At 49.6% G+C, this 23,323-nt stretch overlaps 1 protein-coding gene across 1 annotated transcript in view; it reads left to right on the top strand.

Annotated features, from left to right (window-relative positions):
* The first annotated feature begins 216 nt into the window (after positions 1 to 216).
* Positions 217 to 23,323, top strand: part of LOC144755654 (purine nucleoside phosphorylase-like) — a 141,172-nt gene continuing 118,065 nt past the window's right edge. The window contains exon 1 of the mRNA XM_078644813.1: positions 217 to 563. Coding sequence (XP_078500939.1) covers positions 487 to 563 — 77 coding nt within the window. The 5' untranslated portion in view covers positions 217 to 486. The remainder of the gene's footprint in view (positions 564 to 23,323) is intronic.

Genomic DNA, 23,323 nt, shown 5'->3' with positions numbered 1-23,323 from the left:
AAGGATACTGTGCCAGGCACTGCATGTGTAAAGATTCAGATAGATTGGCGGCTTGGATCCAGAAGGCGCGAGTTGCAGAGCTGAGGAGCTCCGGGGAAGCTGTGATGTGTGCTGCGGCCGGGGTGTTCGCGGTCCTCGCAGGCTACGTCCAAGTCTGGCAGGAGCTTTGAGAAAGTGAATTGTTTTGTGGTGGGCGGTGTCTCTGGCATGCGCAGTGAACTTGATTAAGAAAAGCTCCTCACATGGGGCGGCTCCATCAGCTGGGTGGCCGGGCTCCAGATGGGGGCTCGGAGTGGGAGCGGCGCCTGGCTCTCAGCCAGAGCCTCAGTGGCAGCGCCATGGGCCAGCCCCCAGAGTGCGACGGCTGCCCGCGGAGTGAAGGCGTTTCGTCTATCCTCACTGTCTGGGTCTTATAGTTGATGTACTTCTGTTCCCCGGGTCTGCCTTTTCTTTCTCGCCTCCTGTACTTCAACTTTCAATCTCCCAATGGCTCCGCACCCTCAAAACCCTAAACGGAGAGAGGACGAGGGCACCCCAGGGGAGGAGCAATCCCACAGCTGCAGGTGAGAATAGCTCAAGCCCATTCGAGGAGACTCAGCAAAAGACTGCGTGATTGATGTGTGGGCACAGATTGGACATTAAGCTGAAGACGCAGGGTGTATGGAAAGGGAGTTGAGCTGAGGAGGAAGGGCATGGGGTGCGAGGGGGGAGCGAGGATGGATGGAGGGCGGGAGAGACTAGGGAGGAATGAGGCGGGAAGGGCGGATGAGAATAAGGGCGGCAAGACGAAGGAGAAGATGAGACTGACGAAGGTGTGATAATGGAATGGACAATGTAGGGATGGATGGTCGTGGGGTGACGCGAGATGCCGATGAGGGGAGGCAGGGAAATTGAGACGTGGAAGGAAGGGTGATTGAGAGGTTCTGGGGAGGATATAAGTGGAAGCGGGAGAAGTTTGAAGCTAGGTGAGAAAAGAATGCAGCAGCAGTGAGAAGAGGGTGGATGGAAGGGAAAGTGAGAAGAGGGTGGATGGAAGGGAAAGTGGGAAGAGGGTGGATGGAAGGGGCAGTGACAAGACAGTGAGAAGAGGATGGATGGAAGGGGCAGTGAGAAGAGGGTGCATGGAAGGGACAATGAGAAGAGGATGGATGGAAGGATAAGTGAGAAGAGGATGGATGGAAGGGACAATGAGAAGAGGATGGATGGAAGGGGCAGTGAGAAAATGGATGGAAGGGGCAGTGAGAAGAGGATGGATGGAAGGAAGGGGCAGTGAGAAAATGGATGGAAGGGGTAGTGAGAAGAGGATGGATGGAAGGGGAAGTGAGGATAGGGTGGATGGAAGGGGCAGTGAGAAGAGGGTGGATGCAAGGGGCAGTGAGAAGAGGATGGATGGAAGGGGCAGTGAGAAGAGGATGGATGAAAGGGACAGTGGGTGCGTGGTGTGCAGTCAACGACAGTGGAGATATGAGGAGAGGAAGCTGGCTGGGTGCAGAGGATGCCGACAGACGGAGTGATGGAGATGACGATGAGGAGGGAGAGGGGGATAGAGCAGCGGGGAGCTGATGGTGGAGGAGCGAGGGAGTTCTAAAAGAGAGAGGAGGGAGGCAGTGAAGGTAGGGACGGAGAGAGGTGATGGTGAGGGGAAGAGATGAGGATGGAAGGAGAGAGGAGGATGAAGGGGGAATAGGCTGGAGTGTGGATGAGGATAGAGAGATGGTTAGAGGGGGGAAATGAGGATGAACAGATGGGGACAGAATTGGATGGAGGGGTGATTTTGAGATGGGTGAAAAGAGGTAGAAGGTAGGAGTATGGAGAGGCATGGAGGAAAGGATCAAGGATGCAAGAGGATGAGGCGGAAGGGGTGACTGGTATGCAAATGGAGGACTAGGGTCTGGTGGAGGTTTGGACAGTAAGAGATGAGGAGAGAGGGCGGAACGGAGGGGCAAGAGTCTGATGATGGAGGCGTCGGGGTATGAGGTTTGAGAGGTTCTTGTGTATAAACGCACTGGAGCAATTTATGTATACCCATTTATTGTCTGGAGCACAACCTGTACACTTCCTTCAGCGACCTCTGCCAGCTGTTCACTGCCTTTCTACTGCATTCCGATACTCGAGCACGAGCAACAGAATGCAGTTACCAAGCAATATACATAACACACCCCACTCCTTTATATTTGGATAAAGAGTATAGACTATACTACAACACATTTAACATAATTCCATATTCCTTTAAGTAACTGATGTATGATCGATGGGAATCCTAACAGTACTAAGTAACAATATGATAATAACAATAATATGATAAGCATAAAAATTGGCAACAAAAGGAGAAAAAGTAAATGCGGGAACATCTACTCTTGTAATCTTGTTTTGTTGCGTATGTAATCTTCCAGCCACTTCGAGGGGTGTCTCACCCTCATTTTTACTCTCATTTTTCTTTCCTCTTCCCCAACTATATCATTATCACGAAAATTGTCTGACATATGTTGTTCCCCAAATAAATCTCAATTATTCTCTTCTACATTTTCTGCATATTCCTCAACAACATCCTCCACCACATTCTCCTCATTGGTGTTAACTTCATTCAACTTCTCATCACACGTTTTGTTAGGATTCCACCCAGGAGCTGTATGCATGTGGGTAGGTAGGGAAACTACTATTATCAATCCATCAATCAGAATACTTGTAAAACAAACTACTTACCCGTGAGGGTCTCAAGGCGCTGAGGGGAGGGGTGCCGCAACTGCTTTAAGAGCCAGGTCTTGAGGAGTTTTCTGAAGGTGAGCAGTTCCTGTGTCTGCCGCAGCTGGGCCGGGAGGGTGGTCCAGGTATTGGTGGCGAGGAAGGAGAAGGATCTGCCACCGGATGTTGTTAGTTGGATGCGGGTGCGGCGGCGAGGGCGAGGCTGGTGGAGCGGAGCTGGCGGGTGGGGGTGTAGAAGCTGAGTCTGCTGTTCAGGTAGGCTGGTCCGGTGTTGTGGAGTGCTTTGTGTGCGTGTGTGAGGAGCTTGAAGGTGATTCTTTTGTCGACGGGGAGCCAGTGTAGGTTTCGTAGGTGGGGGAAGATGTGGCTGCGATGAGGGATGTTGAGGATCAGGCGGGCGGAGGCGTTTTGGAGGCATTGCAGTCGTTGTAGGTGTTTGGCCGGGATTCCTGCGCAGAGTGCGTTGCGGTAGTCTAGCCTGCTGCTGACGAGGGCTTGGGTCACTGTTCTTCTGGTTTCGGACGGGGTCCACTTGTAGATCCTGGAGAGCATGCAGAGGGTGTTGTAGCAGGAGGAGGAGATGGCGTTGACCTGCTTTGACGTGGAGGTGGAGGAGTCGAGGATGAATTCTAGGTTGCGTGCGTGGTCTGTGGGTGACGGTGCAGTTCCCAGTGTGATCGGCCACCAGGAGTCGTCCCAGGCAGAGGGGGTGGGGCCGAGGATGAGGACCTCCATCTTGTCCTGTTTCAGTTTCAGACGGCTGCTCTTCATCCATTCAACGATGGCTTTCATTCCCTCATGGAGGTTTGTTTTGGTGGTGTGGGGGTCATTGGTGAGGGAGAGGATGAGCTGGGTGTCATCGGCATATGAGATGATGTTCAGGTCATGCTGGCGGGCTACTTGTGCGAGGGGGGCCATGTAGACGTTGAACAGGGTTGGGCTGAGGGATGAGCCCTGGGGTACGCCGCAGATGATGTTAGTGGCCTCAGGTCGGAAGGGTGGAAGGCAGACTCTTTGTGTTCTGCCGAAGAGGAAGGATGTGGTCCAGTCCAGGGCCTTTTCCAGGATTCCGGCTTCTTGGAGGCGTGTCTTTAGTGTGCGGTGGCACAATAACCAGCATGCATCTGGGCAGGCAGTCGGTTCTTCCCTGTAATCTGGGCTGCTATATATAGCCTTCCTCTAGGGGGACCCGGTGCTTGTCATTTATTTCCTGAATCATCGACGGAGCCGTTAGGAAAAGCTGCACTGATCAAGCCGTCTGGAGGACGCAGGTGAATGCATGGTAAGGCTTGTTTCTAGACACAATTCCCTCACAGCTATTTGGACGCTGCTAGAATTTCCTTGCATTGGGAGGGAGGGGGGTGTGAGAAGTTGGCCTGATATGCAGTGCTCACTATTCTAGTGATCACTATGTATCAGTCCAAACAACCCTTATTGATGATTGGTTGTAAGTCAACCTTATAGACCAGCTATCCTAGTAGCATGGATACGAGCAGTCTAAGGCTAAGACTCTAGAGGGCGTGTTAAGCCAGCTGTTTTACCATCACATTACCCCTTGAACACCAAGTGAAAGGACACCACACAAGTTGTTATGAAAATAAACAGATATTTATTTATAACAAGACTACCCTGAACTCTTTATGAGTCAGGGAGCTAAGCACACAACAAAACTCTTAAGAAAATACTTTAAGTCGCACAATTTACACAGATGCCCTAGGGGCACGAAAAACCATATACACAGTAAGTGGAATGCGAACTTGCTAGCAGGTAAGTAATACTTTTCTAGACTTAGGAATCGCTAGGCCTACAATTCTAAACACTGGGATTAGATGCAGGAGGCCTGTGGACGTCGTGTGCAGAGTGGGAACTCTCACGCGTAAGGCGGGAAAAAGTCTATGGAGGCTAGCAGTTGCAAAGTTACTGTTCTCGGGCGAACCCGACTAGGTGGGTCGAAAACGGGGGTGGATCCGAACACTTAGGGTGTTGGACTATGCTGGAGCACCGGAGTACTCAGGTTTCCTAGCCCAGGGGCTGCGGCTGCATAGGGTTAAAGTTGCGTCGGAAACCCTCGTTGAAGATCCAGGAGCCTGAAGAAAGAGTTGCTGGCAGGCGGCCAGTGAAGAAAGTTCGGAGTGACCCAAGCCTGGATCAAGGAAGAAGAAACCTGTAAGCAGAGGGGACCAAGTTCTGAATCACTAGCCAGAGATTTGAGTGGGCACCAGGATGGCACCGGACGAAGTCACCTCAGCCAGGTGAGTGGGCGCTGCTGGGCTCTGCAGTCTCTCGGACCAGGAGGCGTTGTCGGCGACCAGGATGGAGGTGCGAGCTGTCCCACGAAGGTACTTGCTGTCGACGTCGCTGGACCCAGGATTGGGCAACAAGTCTTGGCAAATGCAAGGCCCACGCGGTGGACCTAAAATGGCGTCTTGAGTGGACCAGGAGGGTCCAGGGTGCTCCTCTTTTGGAGGGGAGCAAGGGCTAGTCTGGAGCAACCAGACCAGCAGTAGTTGTCATCGTGGAGCGTCGTGAGAGGGCCACTAGCCAACGGGCAAGCGACCTGGACAACGCGGTGAGCAGCAAAAAGCAGAAGGGCCCCACGCAGATCTCGTGGATGCAGGGGGGCTGAACTTCGGTGCTGGAGCTGCTCAGGGTCAGGGCTTCTCTTACCCCAAAGCACTCAGTCGAGGGTCACTCGGGAGTCGTGCTGGACAAGCGTCGTGCAGTTCTGAAGATGGCCGGTCCCTCGAGGTCTCGTCACACCCACGGATCACAGCTGGGCTGATGATGTAGGTTGAGGTCAGAGGTGCCAGGGAAGCCGGTTATCGTCATGCTGGAGCAGTCTTGATCCGAAGGAGAGACTGGCAACAAACCGCGATGCTTGGTTGGTGCCTGCAGCTGCAGGGTGACTACTCCTTAGTCACAAGGGAGAATCTTGGGAAGAGTCTTGAGTTCCTTTCGTGGAAAGTAGTTTCAGGATTCAGGGATGATCTGATTTGGAAGGGGGCCAGGTCCTACCTTTATCCTGCAAAAAGGGGCTGGCACGCGACTAAGTCCTGCCCTATGGGTGGGACTAGGAGGGGGGTGGTTACACCCCTCTCCTTTGGCGGGCTTTCCCCAGGCCAGGGGCTGGAGTGCCCCTGGAACTGGTTTCAGCCGGCCTATGCACAGTGAGCACCGGGGTGCCACTTGCAGTCACCTTCCTCTAAAGCCCTGCCTACCTAGGATACACAAAATCCTGTCTGGGACGGTGCTGGCACCGCCCCTGGCAGGAAACCCTTTGTCCTTGCCTCCTGGGCTGGGAGGACTCCCAGCAGCAGGAGGGCAGACTTGTGTCTCGGTGGCAGCATCCATTTTGTGGAGCTAAGGCTCTGTCTGACTTTAACCGGGGTTACAGGTTACATACATGTCGTGTCCCTCTAGAAGGGTGGAATGCTAACCCCGTCGCCAGAATTGGCGAGGGGTTAGTATTCAATTCGTATGACACCTTACTCGACATGTTTTGATAAAGCGATACCAGAGTTGGCATATAACCGCGAGGATTATAATGCACTTAAGAGTATATGGTATGCGATATCATGGAAACGGCTAAGGGATGGATCCCGAAAGCCGCAGACAGGCTCAGCTCATGCCAGAGCACCATCTCACACGATTCCAAGCACTCTGCCTTCAGGATTGTTAAGGCCTGCCATAGGAGTGACTGATAGGAGATCTGTGTGTCCATTTAGGTTTAGATATAGGAATACTATATCTACAGCAGAGGGTGAGTACACCACGCTGCCCCAGCTGTCAAGCAGCCAGTTGTGTCTGATTTAGTTAGTCAGCCCAGGGGTGGCATAATACATGCTGCAGCCCCTGGGAGACTTCTGGGTGCACCTCAGCCCTGGGTACAGGGACTTGAGAGGGCCCAGTGCCAATTTAGTACCTGGGTACAATTTGGAGTAGAGAGAACAGCTAGGCTGTGGGTCTGATTAGCAGGCCCACAGCCAGGGAAAGTCGTAAACCAGTGAAGCAAAAAGCAAAAATCTGGGTGATCATAGGATTGCAGACCCTACTCTCCTACATGACCCCCCCCCAAACTTTGGGACAATAAACTAACCTTGACCAGGTGAGTCTTCTTGCTCTAAGTGGAAATACCTGGAGAGCCCATCAGCATTGCCATGATCAGTACCAGGTCTGTGCTCCACTGTAAAATCCATCCCCTGTAGGGAAATGGACCACCTAAGTAGTTTGGGGTTTTCACCCTTCATCTGACTTAGCCATAAGAGGGGCTTATGGTCGGTCTGAACTGTGAAGTGAGTTCGAAACAAGTAGGACCTCAACTTCTTCAGGGCCCATACCACAGCAAAGGCCTCCCTCTCAATAGCTGACCAATTTTTCTCTCTGGGGGTCAGGCTTCTGCTAATGAAAGCAATTGGCTGGTCGTTGCCATCAAAATTCAGCTGAGATAGAACAGCTCCCACACCCAACTCAGAAGCATCTGTTTGGACAATGAATGGTTTGGAGAAGTCTGGACTCTTTAGGATAGGTGCTGTGCACATGGCCTGCTTTAGGTCATCGAATGCTTTCTGACAGCTTTCTGTCCACTGAACTTTCTTTGGCATCTTCTTACTTGTCAGGTCATTAAGGGGGGTCACTATGGACCCATAATTTCTGACAAATTTCCTATAGTACCCAGTCAGGCCCAAGAAAGCTCGAACCTGAGTCTGGGTGATTGGAGGAGCCCAGTCCTTGATGGCCTGTATCTTACTCTCCAATGGCTGAACCTGGCCTCCACCTACAAGGTGGCCCAGGTATACAACCTGTGTCTGCCCTATCTGGCACTTAGTGGCCTTGATAGTGAGGCCTGCCTTTTGCAGGGCCTCTAACACTTTCCTCAGGTGGACCAGGTGATCCTCCCAGGTGGAGCTAAAGACAGCAATATCGTCCAGATATGCTGCACAGAAGTCATCCATCCCAGTGAGAACTTGATTCACCAGCCTTTGGAAGGTGGCAGGGGCATTTTTCAACCCAAAGGGCATTACCACAAACTGATAATGACCACCAGGGGTAGAAAATGCTGTCTTGGGCCTGGCTTCCTCAGCTAACCTGATTTGCCAATACCCAGCTGTCAGGTCAAATGTGCTTAAGTAGTTGGCAGAAGCCAATCTATCTATAAGTTCATCTGCCCTTGGTATTGGGTGGGCATCAGTCTTAATGACTGCATTGAGGCCTCTGTAGTCTACGCAAAACCTCATCTCTCTCTTACCACCCTGGGTGTGAGGCTTTGGCACTAGAACTACTGGGCTAGCCCAAGGGCTATCTGAGGGCTCAATGACTCCCAACTCCAACATTTTCTGCACTTCTGTTTTGATGCAGTCTCTGACATGATCAGGCTGTCTGTAGATTTTACTCTTGACAGGCAGACTGTCTCCAGTGTCCACTTCATGGGTACACCAATCAGTTTGACTGGGTGTCAGAGAGAACATATGTCTGAAGGATTGCAGAACTTGCCTGCAATCCTGTTGCTGATGTTCAGAGAGGCTGCCACAAAAGACAACACCATCTACTGATCCATCATCAGGATTCTGAGTGAGCAGGTCTGGGAGAGGGTCACTCTCTTCCTCCTGTCCCTCATCTGTGGCCATGAGCAAGCTCATGTCCTTCCTGTCGACATATGCCTTGAGCCTGTTCACATGGAGCACCCTGAGGGGGCTCCTGGGGGTTCCAAGGTCCACCAGGTAGGTGACCTCTCCCTTTTGCTCAACGATGGTGTGGGGCCCAGACCATTTGTCTTTGAGGGCTGCTGGGGCCACTGGCTCCAGTACCCACACCTTCTGTCCAGGCTGGTATACAGTCAGGACAGCCTTTTGGTCATGCCAAGCTTTTTGGAGTTCTTGGCTGGCCTCTAGGTTTTTGGATGCCTTCTCCATGTATTCAGCCAACCTGGAGCGGAGACCAAGTACATAGTCCACTATGTTGGTTGCAGGCTTTTTAAGAGGTCTCTCCCATCCTTCCTTCACCAAACACAGGGGTCCTCTTACAGGATGCCCATACAGAAGTTCAAAAGGGCTGTAGCCAACCCCCTTCTGTGGGACCTCTCTGTAAGCAAACAGGAGGCAGGGTATCAGGACATCCCATCTACGCCTGAGCTTTTCAGGTAGTCCATGAATCATCCCTTTGAGGGTCCTGTTGAATCTCTCAACACGCCCATTGCACTGTGGATGATAGGGTGTGGTGAACTTGTAGTTAACACCACATTCCTTCCACATTGCAGTCAGATATCCTGACATGAAGTTTGCACCTCTGTCAGAAACAACCTCCTTAGGGAAGCCCACTCTGGAGAACACTCCAACTAGGGCCCTTGCCACTACAGGTGCTGTAGTGGTCCTAAGTGGAATAGCTTCAGGATACCTGGTGGCATGGTCCACCACCACCAGTATAAACATGTGCCCTGATGCTGTCTGGGGTTCCATTGGACCAACAATGTCAATCCCCACTCTTTCAAAGGGAACCCCCACCACAGGTAGTGGTATGAGGGGGGCCTTTGTTGTGCCACCTGACTTACCACTGGCTTGGCAAGTGACACAGGAGCGACAAAACTCCTTGGTATTCTCATTCATGTGGGGCCAGTGAAAGTGTGAGACAAGTCTGTCCCAAGTCTTTGTCTGACCTAAGTGACCTGCAAGGGGAATCTCATGGGCCAAGGTGAGAAGGAAACCTCTCAGAGACAAGGGGATGACCAGCCTCCTGGTTGCACCAGGCTTGGGGTCTCTTGACTCAGAGTACAGGAGTCCATCTTCCCAGTATACCCTGTGGGCACCTGTGGCATTCCCTGCAGCCTCAGCAGCAGCCTGCTGTCTGAGGGGTTCAAGGGAAGGGCAGTCTAACTGTGCCTTCCCCAGGTCTTCTCTGGAGGGTCCCCCTGAGCCCAGAAACTCAACTTGATCAAGTTCAAGCTCTTTAGGCTCAGTTTCCCTCAGCTCTCTCAGATCAGCCTCCTCAGAGACTTGATCCTCAACCTGGGGCAAGGGGGAAGGCAAAGCCTTACCCTTACTGCTCTTCTTCTTGGAAGGTGTCTGGTCCTTTCTTCCAGGATCCAGCACCTGTTCAGTGGGGCATCTTCTGGCCTTGTGACCTAGTCACAGCAAGCACATGTGCTGGCAAGCCTAACATTTCCATGTGAGTCCTCTGCTCCACTTCTGACCATAGTGATGACTCCAAATCATTGCCCAACAAACAATCCACTGGGAGGTCTGAACTAACCACAACTTTCTTTTGGCCACTTACCCCTCCCCAGGAGAAAGCAACAATCGCCATACTATGACTGGTAGTGACGTTGCTGGCATTGGTCACCAGGAAATCTGTTCCCGGCATGATTTGACCAGGGTCCACAAAGTTAGGTGTCACCATGGTGACACTGGCACAAGTGTCCCTATAGGCCTGAGCCATTTTGCCATTAATCAAAGGCGTCTGCCTGTATTTGCCCAAAGTATTGGGACGTACATCAGGGGACATATCCATATCCCCTGTACAGACAAGGACAGCCTGAGTGAGTGTGCCAACTAAGTTGTCAGACTCCTCAGTTCCCAAGGTTAACCCAACTAATCCCTTGGGAGGTGCACTACCACTACTGACTGTACTAGGGGGTGCAGTTGCCTTAGGGGCTGTAGTGGTAGAGGTTTGCCCTCCTCTTTTGGTGCACTCACTAAACCAGTGAGACTTACTTTTACAGTACTGGCACCACCTTTTTGACTGGCCTTCTTGAGTCTTCTTTTTCTGCTGTGAAGCCTGACCCCCACCCTCTTTGGTTTGTTGGGGACCTGCTGAAGACTTCTGGTCATTTTGTTCACTCTTTGCATTACCCTTCTGGTCTGCTTTCTTCTGACCACCCTGGTTCTGGTTCTGGTTCTGCTTGATCCTTGTTCTGACCCATTTGTCTGCCTTCTTTCCCAATTCTTGGGGAGAGGTCAGATCTGAATCAACAAGGTGCTGGTGCAACAACTGGTTCTGACAATTATTTAAAATGTGTTCCCTCATCATCAGATTATACAATCCTGTGTAATCAGTAACCTTGCTACCCAGCAACCAGCCCTCCAAAGCCTTAGTGGCACTATCCACAAAGTCAGACCAGTCCTGAGACTGAGTTTTCTGGGTGTCTCTGAACAGCAACCTGTACTGCTCAGTGGTTAAACCAAACCCATCAACCAGTGTATTCTTCAGGACCTGGTAATTGTTAGCATCCTCCACTCTTGTAGTGAGGAGCTTATCTCTACCTTTGCCATCAAAGGAGAGCCACAGTATAGCTGCCCACTGACTTTGGGGAATGCCCTGCCCAGTGCAGGCCCTCTCCAAAGCAGCCATCCATTTCTGGATGTCATCCCCTTGCTTAAAGGGGGGCACTATTTTTGTCAGGTGTTTAGTGTCTAAACCCTTCTCTCTATCTCTTGGGAGATTGCTGCCACCAGTGGGAGCTAACCCACTCATCTGCTGCTCTCTAGCAAATGCAAGCTTTTCTTTGGCCAGGGCAAGTTCTTCCCTTTCAATCCTCAGAGCAGCCTGTCTCATTCTAGCTTCATGCTCTATTCTCTGAGGGGAAGTCAATCTCCTCTGTGGAGAGTTCCTTCTCCTCTGGGAAGAGGCATTAGAGTGCAGAGATCTATTGGAGTCCCTAGAAAGAGATCTATCTCTCCTAACTCCAGGGTTAGGCCTACTCAGGGTCAGTACTGGGGGTCCCCCAGATCCTAGCCCAAGCAAGTCTATGTTGGCCCTAGTTAGCCTTCTGACTACCTCAAGACCTTTGTCTACCTCATCCCCAGAGAGTTCCTCAGGCTCCTCCTCCTCAACTGCATTTACAGTGTTGTGGAGGTCTGGATCCCCAGTGGTACCCTCTAAGGCTGGCATATTCCCATCTAGCTGAGAAATCTTTCTCGCATCATATGTCTCTAAGAGACCTATCAGAAAGGGAATGGTGGGGTTAGACCCCTGTTTCAATTTCCTGGAGGTACACACTTGTCTCATCTCCTGGAAACTGAGAGCTGCATATCTTGATTTGACCTGTGGAGGGTCAAGATCCACAAGGGGAGTCTCAGTAGATTCTCCTTGGGTAGACATGCTTTTCTAGTGAGGTGTAAGTGGTGCACTTACCTACACTATATGTTTGCCTACTGATCCCTTGCTAGAGTTGTAGTTTAGGGTGTGCTATGCCCTAGGAGCTACAACAGCTGGTTCAGTAGAACTCAGAGTATTCTAAGCTAAGTTATATGTACCTTAGTACTTATGTGATCTTTCAAATGATATTCTTAGGATATGTGTGGTAAAACAACAGCAAGCTCAAATCCCAACCGCTGCTCACCAATGTGAGAAGTTGGCCTGATATGCAGGGCTCACTATTCTAGTGATCACTATGTATCAGTCCAAACAACCCTTATTGATGATTGGTTGTAAGTCAACCTTATAGACCAGCTATCCTAGTAGCATGGATACGAGCAGTCTAAGGCTAAGACTCTAGAGGGCGTGTTAAGCAAGCTGTTTTACCATCACATTACCCCTTGAACACCAAGTGAAAGGACACCACACAAGTTGTTATGAAAATAAACAGATATTTATTTATAACAAGACTACCCTGAACTCTTTATGAGTCAGGGAGCTAAGCACACAACAAAACTCTTAAGAAAATACTTTAAGTTGCACAATTTACACAGATGCCCTAGGGGCACGAACAACCATATACACAGTAAGTGGAATGCGAACTTGCTAGCAGGTAAGTAATACTTTTCTAGACTTAGGAATCGCTAGGCCTACAATTCTAAACACTGGGATTAGATGCAGGAGGCCTGTGGACGTCGTGTGCAGAGTGGGAACTCTCACGCGTAAGGCGGGAAAAAGTCTATGGAGGCTAGCAGTTGCAAAGTTACTGTTCTCGGGCGAACCCGACTAGGTGGGTCGAAAACGGGGTGGATCCGAACACTTAGGGTGTTGGACTATGCTGGAGCACCGGAGTACTCAGGTTACCTAGCCCAGGGGCTGCGGCTGCATAGGGTTGAAGTTGCGTCGGAAACCCTCGTTGAAGATCCAGGAGCCTGAAGAAAGAGTTGCTGGCAGGCGGCCAGTGAAGAAAGTTCAGAGTGACCCAAGCCTGGATCAAGGAAGAAGAAACCTGTAAGCAGAGGGGACCAAGTTCTGAATCACTAGCCAGTGATTTGAGTGGGCACCAGGATGGCACCGGACGAAGTCACCTCAGCCAGGTGAGTGGGCGCTGCTGGGCTCTGCAGTCTCTCAGACCAGGAGGCGTTGTCGGCGACCAGGATGGAGGTGCGAGCTGTCCCACGAAGGTACTTGCTGTCGACGTTGCTGGACCCAGGATTGGGCAACAAGTCTTGGCAAATGCAAGGCCCACGCGGTGGACCTAAAATGGCGTCTTGAGTGGACCAGGAGGGTCCAGGGTGCTCCTCTTTTGGAGGGGAGCAAGGGCTAGTCTGGAGCAACCAGACCAGCAGTAGTTGTCGTCGTGGAGCGTCGTGAGAGGGCCACTAGCCAACGGGCAAGCGACCTGGACAATGCGGTGAGCAGCAAAAAGCAGAAGGGCCCCACGCAGATCTCATGGATGCAGGGGGGCTGAACTTCGGTGCTAGAGCTGCTCAGGGTCGGGGCTTCTCTTACCCCAAAGCACTCAGTCGAGGGTCACTCGGGAGTCGTGCTGGACAAGCGTCGTGCAGTTCTGAAGATGGCCGGTCACTCGAGGTCTCGTCACACCCACGGATCACAGCTGGGCTGATGATGTAGGTTGAGGTCAGAGGTGCCAGGGAAGCCGGTTCTCATCGTGCTGGAGCAGTCTTGATCCGAAGGAGAGACTGGCAACAAACCGCGATGCTTGGTTGGTGCCTGCTGCTGCAGGGTGACTACTCCTTAGTCACAAGGGAGAATCTTGGGAAGAGTCTTGAGTTCCTTTCGTGGAAAGTAGTTTCAGGATTCAAAGATGATCTGATTTGGAAGGGGGCCAGGTCCTACCTTTATCCTGCAAAAAGGGGCTGGCACGCGACTAAGTCCTGCCCTATGGGTGGGACTAGGAGGGGGGTGGTTACACCCCTCTCCTTTGGCGGGCTTTCCCCAGGCCAGGGGCTGGAGTGCCCCTGGAACTGGTTTCAGCCGGCCTATGCACAGTGAGCACCGGGGTGCCACTTGCAGTCACCTTCCTCTAAAGCCCTGCCTACCTAGGATACACAAAATCCTGTCTGGGACGGTGCTGGCACCGCCCCTGGCAGGAAACCCTTTGTCCTTGCCTCCTGGGCTGGGAGGACTCCCAGCAGCAGGAGGGCAGACTTGTGTCTCGGTGGCAGCATCCATTTTGTGGAGCTAAGGCTCTGTCTGACTTTAACCGGGGTTACAGGTTACATACATGTCGTGTCCCTCTAGAAGGGTGGAATGCTAACCCCGTCGCCAGAGTTGGCGAGGGGTTAGTATTCCAATTCGTATGACACCTTACTCGACATGTTTTGATAAAGCGATACCAGAGTTGGCATATAACCGCGAGGATTATAATGCACTTAAGAGTATATGGTATGCGATATCATGGAAACGGCTAAGGGATGGATCCCGAAAGCCGCAGACAGGCTCAGCTCATGCCAGAGCACCATCTCACACGATTCCAAGCACTCTGCCTTCAGGATTGTTAAGGCCTGCCATAGGAGTGACTGATAGGAGATCTGTGTGTCCATTTAGGTTTAGATATAGGAATACTATATCTACAGCAGAGGGTGAGTACACCACGCTGCCCCAGCTGTCAAGCAGCCAGTTGTGTCTGATTTAGTTAGTCAGCCCAGGGGTGGCATAATACATGCTGCTGCCCCTGGGAGACTTCTGGGTGAACCTCAGCCCTGGGTACAGGGACTTGAGAGGGCCCAGTGCCAATTTAGTACCTGGGTACAATTTGGAGTAGAGAGAATAGCTAGGCTGTGGGTCTGATTAGCAGGCCCACAGCCAGGGAAAGTCGTAAACCAGTGAAGCAAAAAGCAAAAATCTGGGTGATCATAGGATTGCAGACCCTACTCTCCTACAGGGGGGAGCAGATCACAAACCAAGTACATGTGTGTAAAAGGCCGCTTTATTGAAACAGGTGCACATCACATAAAACATCCCTGGCAACCATCTGACAAAACTAAAAACCTCACTAATACATCCACATACCAGACCCCTGACCCCGCCCCGCCCCGCCCCAAAAATTTCCTTGAACCCAACCCCACCCATACATTACAATAATACACAACAATACAAAGCATTACATTAACATATATAACCTTTTTAATTCTACACTTCACTTAACTAACCTCCGCTTCCTGCCTCTTTACAATAGTAAATACACCAACATGTCTAACTGAACTTAAAATAACCTGCCTACCCTTTCCCTGTCAAAAAACCCAACTTCAACAATGACCCAATTTTTTTTCAATAACCCCGCACTGCACCTGTTCCAAGCGACAATGCATAGCTAGTCCCTGCTCATATCTCTCAACATAAGCCAGCCAACAAAAACACAAGGTAAATTATACACCCCAAAAAAACAAAAAATGAGGGTGGGAGGGAGAACAAAAACTACCTAATGCCAATGCTCCCAGCCACCAGGTCACCAAACCTAAAATGAAGGCTGGGAGCAGGAGCCCAAAACATTTATAATTGGGCTCCGTTTGGGCTATAAACAGAAATAGCCCACAACAAAATGGAGGGCTTGAAGCCACCCCTTCCCAAACCGCCGGTGGGGGAGAGACCTCCTGTGGTTGGCTACCCCCCAACCTCCCTTGGGAGGGAGGGGGAGCAGACCACAAACCAAGTAGATATGTGTAAAAGGCTGCTTTATTGAAACAGGGGCACATCACATAAAACATCCCTGGCAACCGTCTGACAAAACTAAAAACCTCACTAATACATCCACATACCTGACCCCTGACCCCGCCCCGCCCCTAAAATTTCCTTGAACCCACCCCCACCCATACATTACAATAATACACAACAATACACAGCATTGCATTAACATATAACTCCTTTAATTCTACACTTCACTTAACTAACCTCCGCTTCCTGCCTCTTTACAACAGTAAATACACCAACATGTCTAACTGAACTTAAAATAACATGCCTACCCTTTTCCTGTCAAAAAACCCAACTTCAACAATGACCCACATTTTTTTGCCAACCATGGCAAACTTTCAATAACCCCGCACTGCACCTATTCCAAGCGACAATGCATAGCTAGTCCCTGTTCACCTGTCTCAACATAAGCCAGCCAACAAAAACACAAGGAAAATTATACACTCCAAAAAAACAAAAAATGAGGGTGGGAGGGAGAACAAAAACTACCTAACACCAACGCTCCCAGCCACCAGGTCACCAAACCTAAAATCGAGGCTGGGAGCAGGAGCTCAAAAGATTAATAAGTGGACTCCGTTTGGGCTATAAACAGAAATGGCCCAAAACAAAATGGAGGGCTTGAAGCCCGCCCTTCCTAAACCGCCGGTGGGGGAGAGACCTCCCTGTGATCGGCTACCACCCCAACCTCCCTTGGGAGGGAGGGGGGAGCAGACCACAAACCAAGTAGATATGTGTAAAAGGCAGCTTTATTGAAACAGGTTCACATCACATAAAACATCCCTGGCAACCAATTGACAACACGAACAACCTCACTAATACATCCACATACCAGAGCCCTCCCCGCCCTTAAGTATTCCTTGAACCCGCCCCACCCATACATTACTATATTACATGACAATACAAAGCATTGCATTAAAATATAACCCCTTTAATTTTACACTTAATTTAACCTCATCACTGCGGCGCAAAGTCCGCCGTTTTGCTGCACATTCCAATCGCGGGCGTGGTCATGATGGCTCCCGGCCGTCATCAGCACACGCCCACCGCGACTCATGACGGCTGGGAGCCGTCATGAGCATCAAAGAGGTTAACCAACCACCCCTGCCTGCCTATTTACAACAGTAAATCCACCAACATGTCTAACTGAACTTAAACTAACCTGCCTATCCTTTCCCTGTCGATAAACCCAACTTCAACAATGACCCAAAAACTTCTGCCAACCCTGGCAAACTTTCAGTAACCCACGCCACCCAGAAAGTGGGAGGAGAGATTCTACCCCACCTTTCTGCCCCCCACACGGGCAGCTAAACTATGCCTCATATTGACTACGTCGGTACGTTCAAACACCTGGACAAAACTTCTCTGATCTCTAATAAATATAGATCCATGCCCATCCTAGATAAATGCACACTATCATCCCTAAAAAAATCCACTGAGTCAAATTGAATGTCCCTGTGGCTTCCTCTTCCAAAACCTCACCTGCAAAAATGGGACATTTCAGTATTCACCTTCCGCTGAGCTTTGTCAATAGCACTAGGGTTCAAAGCGCCCCTCCACACCCTGCGAGGCACAAACTCTGTCCACAACACATGGCATCCTGACAACTGTTCTTTTAATAAGGATAAGTCATTCTTCATTGCTGTCATCAAAATAACCCCTTTTTCTCTACACAAGTCATTTTCACCCAGGTGAATCAGCAAGACATCTGGATACTGACCCCTCACCATCCATTTGTTCAAACAAGGGATTAATTCCTTCCAAAGCATACCTCCTTTCCCCTTCCTAACAATCTTAAAGAAACGGTCATTAAAACCCAAATGAGCACCAAAATAACTCCGGCAAGCCTGTACCTACGCCCATTTGACAAACGAGTGTCCCACTATTCAGATGTTAAATTCCACCACCTACGGGCAGGACACAGAACCTGAAATGAGAAAAGGTAGAATGAGACTCACAAAATGGGGGTTTACGCAAGCGCCTCCCCCACATCCTGTCTAACATAGCGCCAAAAACATTCAGATGACCAGCGCCCCAGCAGCATAATGTCCTCCCAGGACCAACCCCTGTTGCCTGCCTCAGTTGCCGCCCCAATCCAAAAAGAATGCATCCCGTCCAAACCAATGCTTTGTAAAGCCTTTATCAAAACCATACACAGCTGATAGTCCGTTGCCCTATGCCCATTCACATGTTTAAACACTTCCTCCTCCCCAGATGCTCCTGACAAAGTGTGCCAGCGCCAAGCCCACTGAAGTGAACACTACGCCCGAGGAACTGCCGCCTCTAACTTGAACCCTCTGCCTAGCCCCCTCTGATCTGTTTTGGATCTGTTCTGTTAATCAAGGAGAGAGAGAGGAAATAGAGTAGCTAGTTCGTTTCCCCTGGCATATAGTGGTTAATCAAAGAGAACTAGCTATGTCTGTATGCTATGTGTCTGCATGGGAAACCATTTGGTTTAGTATGAAGGCTCTCATCCACCAACCTAGTTGGTGGCATGCTTCATCATCGGACCCCACCCCAGGCAACGAGTGCGCCTCAGGTGTAAAATTCTGTCTTTGGGGGTCCCTAACGGTTACTTTATTGGTGGGCCCCAGCCAGAGGTTAAAAACAAAGGCTTGGGACGTGTAGGGGTTGACTTATGGTCTCCCATGTCCAGTGTGGTCGACTAGTTTCAGCAAGGCCATTTTATTAAACTGGCTTTCTTCAGGACCTATGTGTGGGGGTGTTACAGGGATCTATGGGATTGTCAGTGCCCTGTATGTGAAGCACACACTAAGGTGCTGTTATATGTAAGAGGTATTTCCTCTCATTTTGTACCTGTAAAGGAAAAAAGGACAAACAAGAGACACATAAAGTTAAAAAACGCAAAATTGTCAACCACGCACATGGGTGGGTTAGCGCCTGGTGCCTAGACGTGTGAGCGAATAAGGCGGGGGAGTAGGCGCTTGTGACGGATCGTGGCAATTGCCGGTTTGGTATATGCGCTACAGGTGCTAGTACCTAAATGCGTAAAATAAATGTGGAAATTATCTACAAGTAGGAAGCTTACTCCTGTCTACAGAGGACAAAACTCCCTGGACTTCCGCCGGAGGGTCAGGACTTATTAGCACTCTCGAAATGGAGAAAAAAGGTAATGTCTAAAAAGGAGGGGAGGTCACACGCTGCTAGCGGTAAAGTGCTGCACGCTCAGTTATGGCCAAACGCAGCATGACTGGCGGCTGTACCGCGAGCGGGGACCGGCCACCTTACTTACTTGGCTGTGTCTCCAGGCCCAATGGAACACCTGTGATCCGGTCGCAAGGTCCAAAGGAACTGAGTGCTTGGAGAAGGAGGCTTTAAATACCCTCTCTTGATCACAGGTGTAGCTCGTTGAGGGTGGGCGTGGTCTGTGTGAGTATCGTGCTCCCAGTGCTACTCTCAGTGGGTGTGTCTCTCTCTAGCCAGCATCTGTGGGATAGACAGAGAAGAAAGATGCATGCGCTCGTGCCCTAGATTATTGTCGTCACAACCGGGGACAAGGGAACCCTACCCACAAAGGAACCAGGGTCAGTGCTTTATATCAGAAACAGCGGTTCCAGTGGCACAATAAATGTAAAACTGAAGGTTTAGTAATATATGTTACTTAATAACAATTAAAGGGTTAAGGAGGGTGTCCGACAGAAAAACGACTCTACACAGAAGACTACTTAACATCATTCAATTTTATATTTCTTTGTTTGATTTTCCATATTTTTACAACAATCAATACATTTCTTAGTGCTACAAAATTAAGTGAAGAGTGACCCAAAGTGTATAAAAGGAACCAAGGAAGTACAACAATTATACAAAACCAATGCAAACAAACAGTGATATATATGGTTTCTAAACAGAATAATAGTACAAGAAAACGACCACAATTGATTATAAACACAATGGTTTGTGACAGCAGCTATCAAGATTCATAGGCACTGTGCATGGGGTTCGTTTTCTGAGAGCGTCGACGGCGTTTCGACCCGAGAAGTATAATGGGTCAATAGATGGGGTCGTACCCAAGTTGTAAAACAGAGGAATCCATCTAGTAGCTATCAGTCACAGTCCGGTAAAAGCACTGTAGTACTGTTGCACAACTAGATGGATTCCTCTGTTTTACAACTTGGGTACGACCCCATCTATTGACTCAAAAGGGGAAAGAATGGCTATATACGTTAAATGTAGTACATGTGTTGTGTCAACCCCTGTATGTGACCCCTCCCTGTTTTTTGTTTTCCTGTTCCTTTACAGGTTTTTCTTTGAATAAAGAAAACGCACTATTTTTACACAAGTTCACAATTTGTGCACTCCAACTTGGACTAGGGCAGGACGCACCTTAGCGTGTGTGGACCACCCAGTTCATTATCACGGTCCTGACGAAAACCAATGAATAAATACAATGGTTGAAACATGTAGACCTTTTTAATCAATAGCATTTATCACACTTCACATAGCACACTTAGCTATTTTTATCAAACACTACTTTTAACACCAAAGTCTACCTAATTAGGCATAGGTGTTACACATTTTTTAACTAGGGTTCAAGCACTCAAGAATAAATACTTGCAGTGAGTAGTGTTGGCCCCTTTTTAAATTCACTTGTTTGATCGCCCTGAACACATAAAAGAAAAATTAACCAGCTCCACTGTAGTCAGGTGTCGCAGCACACCCTATAGGCACTCGGCTTATGGGGTGGGACCCCGATGATGAAGCATGTCACCAACTAGGTTGGTGAGTGAGGGGTCTTCTACAAGGATATGCATTATCCTTAAACAGGTTGGGGCACACTGTGCTGAATTGAGCACATAAGCCCATGTCCAGAGAAACTTTTTTCTCTGTTTCTGAGTGGGCACTCCTCCATTGTTTTTGTAACTAATTCCGGGGACCAGGAGTTCCCAACTCACATAGATAAGTGTACATTTTCCCTCACTCTCTCTTTTGTTATTGAAGGCTTCAGTTGATGCCATGTCCTTCCTGGTTCTAGGTCTAGGGTCTTGCTGTGCTGTGTCAGATTTTAAAAAAAATATAAACAATGGTTCTGTCGGGTATGAACCTAGTTGCCTTACCCGACAGAACCATTGTTTATATTTAAAATATACTGCCCAGGTTCGGAGGGATACTGGGTCACCCCATAAGAAATTTATATATGTGCTGTGTCAGATGGCAGATTCTGCAGTCTCCACAGGGGTAGTGTCCCGTCACTCTAGGCAGGCCCCACGTAGTGTGTAGTGTGTTGCTTGCTGTGCGTTCATTGGTTCTTGGTCGTGTCGCCAAAAGTTGGTCGCTCAGGCTGTTGGATTTTTTGTAGGCGAATAGTGGTTGTGACCATTCACGACTGCCTGTGTTTAGGATCCTCCAGGTTTTCTTTATTATGTTGGCCACTTGGTTTGAGATGCGGTTGTAAGTTGTGACACAGGTAAGCGGCGGGCTGGCCTCAGTGTGTTCGTACACTTCTAGGAGAGCGTCCCGGTTTTGATTTTTAGCACGTTTCTTTCTCTTGGTGATTATTCTCTTTGGGTCACCACGTTGGTGTTATTTCTGGGCCAGGTCGGCTGCCTGTTTGTTATAGTCCTCTTTGCAGCTGCAGTTGCGCCTAATGCACAGAAATTGCCCGTAGGGCAAGTTTTCCCTAAGGGAGCGCGGGTGGAAGCTTCCAAATTGGAGTAACGAGTTCCTTGCCGCTGGTTTGTAATACGTGGTGGTGGTTAACTTGCCGACTTTTGAGTTGATCATTAGATCAAGGAAAGGTAATTGGTTACTACTGCTTGTGCTCGTGAAACGCAGAAATTGGTTCCGTGTGTTCAGCCAGGTTAGGAAATGGTGTAGCGTCTCCTCAGTGCCAGTCCATACCATAAGGATGTCGTCGATGTACCGACGCCAGAAAACCATTGAGTCTTTGAATGGGTTGTTTGGTGACAGGATGTGTGTGAGTTCCAGGTGGTAGACATAGAGCCCTGCCATGCTGGGGGCAAAAATGCTTCCCATCAAGGTACCGTTTGTTTGTAGATAGTATGTACCTTCAAATTCGAAATAGTTCTCCTCAAGTGTGAGTTTGGCGCAATCCAAGACAAACTCCCTTGGTGTTGAATGTTACCATTGCGATCTTGTCAGCATTTCCTCTAGCACTTTGAGGGTGGTGTCCTGGGGTAAGCTTGTACATAAGCTTTCGAAGTCTAGCCCCACCAGTAGTTGTGTTGTGGGATCAAACTCCATATCAGAGATGAGGGATAGGAGGTGTTTAGTATCCTTAATATATGTAGATGCTGCCTGTACGAGTGGATTAAGGAAAAAGTCACAGAACCTGGAGAGGGGCTCCCAGAGTGAATCAATGCCCGACACAATTGGTCAGCTCCGGGGTGGTCTGACTTCTTTATGAATTTTTGGGACCATATAAAAATACGGAACTTTAGGGTTTGTTTTACAGAGGAAGGCTGCCTCTTGTTTTCAGATATGGTTGCGGTCTGCAGCTGTTGTCACCAGATTGGTAATGGCGACCTGAAGGTTGGTAGTTTGGTTTGCCCTGTTCCCATCATGCACTGGGCCAGGGACAGACTAATTTGCATATAGCCAGGTTCTGAGCTGGGATGGGGCAGTGAGCTAAATAACGGTGATGGATCAAGCCCTGATCTTTGGACTGGGTAAGAGTGGTCTGCTTAATTCAGACACTCTGTTCATCACCACCCCCTTTTCTGAATCGTTTTTGGCCACTATAGATGTGGCAGGGTATACTCAGACATGAGTCCCTTGCTCACTGCTCCATCAGGATTCAAGCAAGCCGGGCCGACGAGGCTGAAATGCCAGAAACCGGTCCCCGGATGCTTGTCTCCTTTCTGGTGAAGAATTGGCTTGGTAGTTTGTTCTGCCCTGTTCCCATGATGCACTGGGCCAGGGACAGACTAATTTGCATATAGCCAGGTTCTGAGCTGGGATGGGGCAGTGAGCTAAATAACGGTGATGGATCAAGCCCTGATCTTTGGACTGGGTAAGAGTGGTCTGCTTAATTCAGACACTCTGTTCATCACCACCCCCTTTTCTGAATCGTTTTTGGCCACTATAGGTGTGGCAGGGTATACTCAGACATGAGTCCCTTGCTCACTGCTCCATCAGGATTCAAGCAAGCCGGGCCGACGAGGCTGAAATGCCAGAAACCGGTCCCCGGTAGCTTGTCTCCTTTCTGGTGAAGAATTGGCTTGGTAGTTTGGTCTGCCCTGTTCCCATGATGCACTGGGCCAGGGACAGACTAATTTGCATATAGCCAGGTTCTGAGCTGGGATGGGGCAGTGAGCTAAATAATGGTGATGGATCAAGCCCTGATCTTTGGACTGGGTAGGAGTGGTCTGCTTAATTCAGACACTCTGTTCATCACCACCCCCTTTTCTGAATCACGTAGTCTTTGGCACTCTGCTCTATATGCCTGTTTGTCCTGGATCACTATACCTCCGCCTTTATCCGCGGGTTTGATGATGATATCGTGGTTATCTTGGAGGGTTCGTATTGCTTCTCTTTCTTCCCCTGAGATGTTGTTGAACGTCTTAGGTGGGTCATTTTTCTTTACTTCATTGTTGATGGCCTGTTCAAACATCAGGATTTCGACCGGAATGCTCGATGGGGTGGTGTGAACGTTGATTTTAGTCGTAGGCCAGTCTCATTGGTGTCTCCTATGTCATAGCTTTTCTGTTGTTTCTCAAAGAAGGCTTTGAGTTTTAATTTGCCGAAAAAATTCAGCCAGTTCCGTGTGGAGTTGGAATTTGTCCACCCGCTTCGTGGGTAGAAA

The sequence above is a fragment of the Lissotriton helveticus genome, chromosome 5_1 (assembly GCF_964261635.1).
Source record: "Lissotriton helveticus chromosome 5_1, aLisHel1.1, whole genome shotgun sequence".
In the NCBI taxonomy this organism is placed as follows: domain Eukaryota; kingdom Metazoa; phylum Chordata; class Amphibia; order Caudata; family Salamandridae; genus Lissotriton; species Lissotriton helveticus.
Note: the sequence above shows the minus strand (reverse complement) of the source record. Positions and strands in the feature narration are given on the sequence as shown.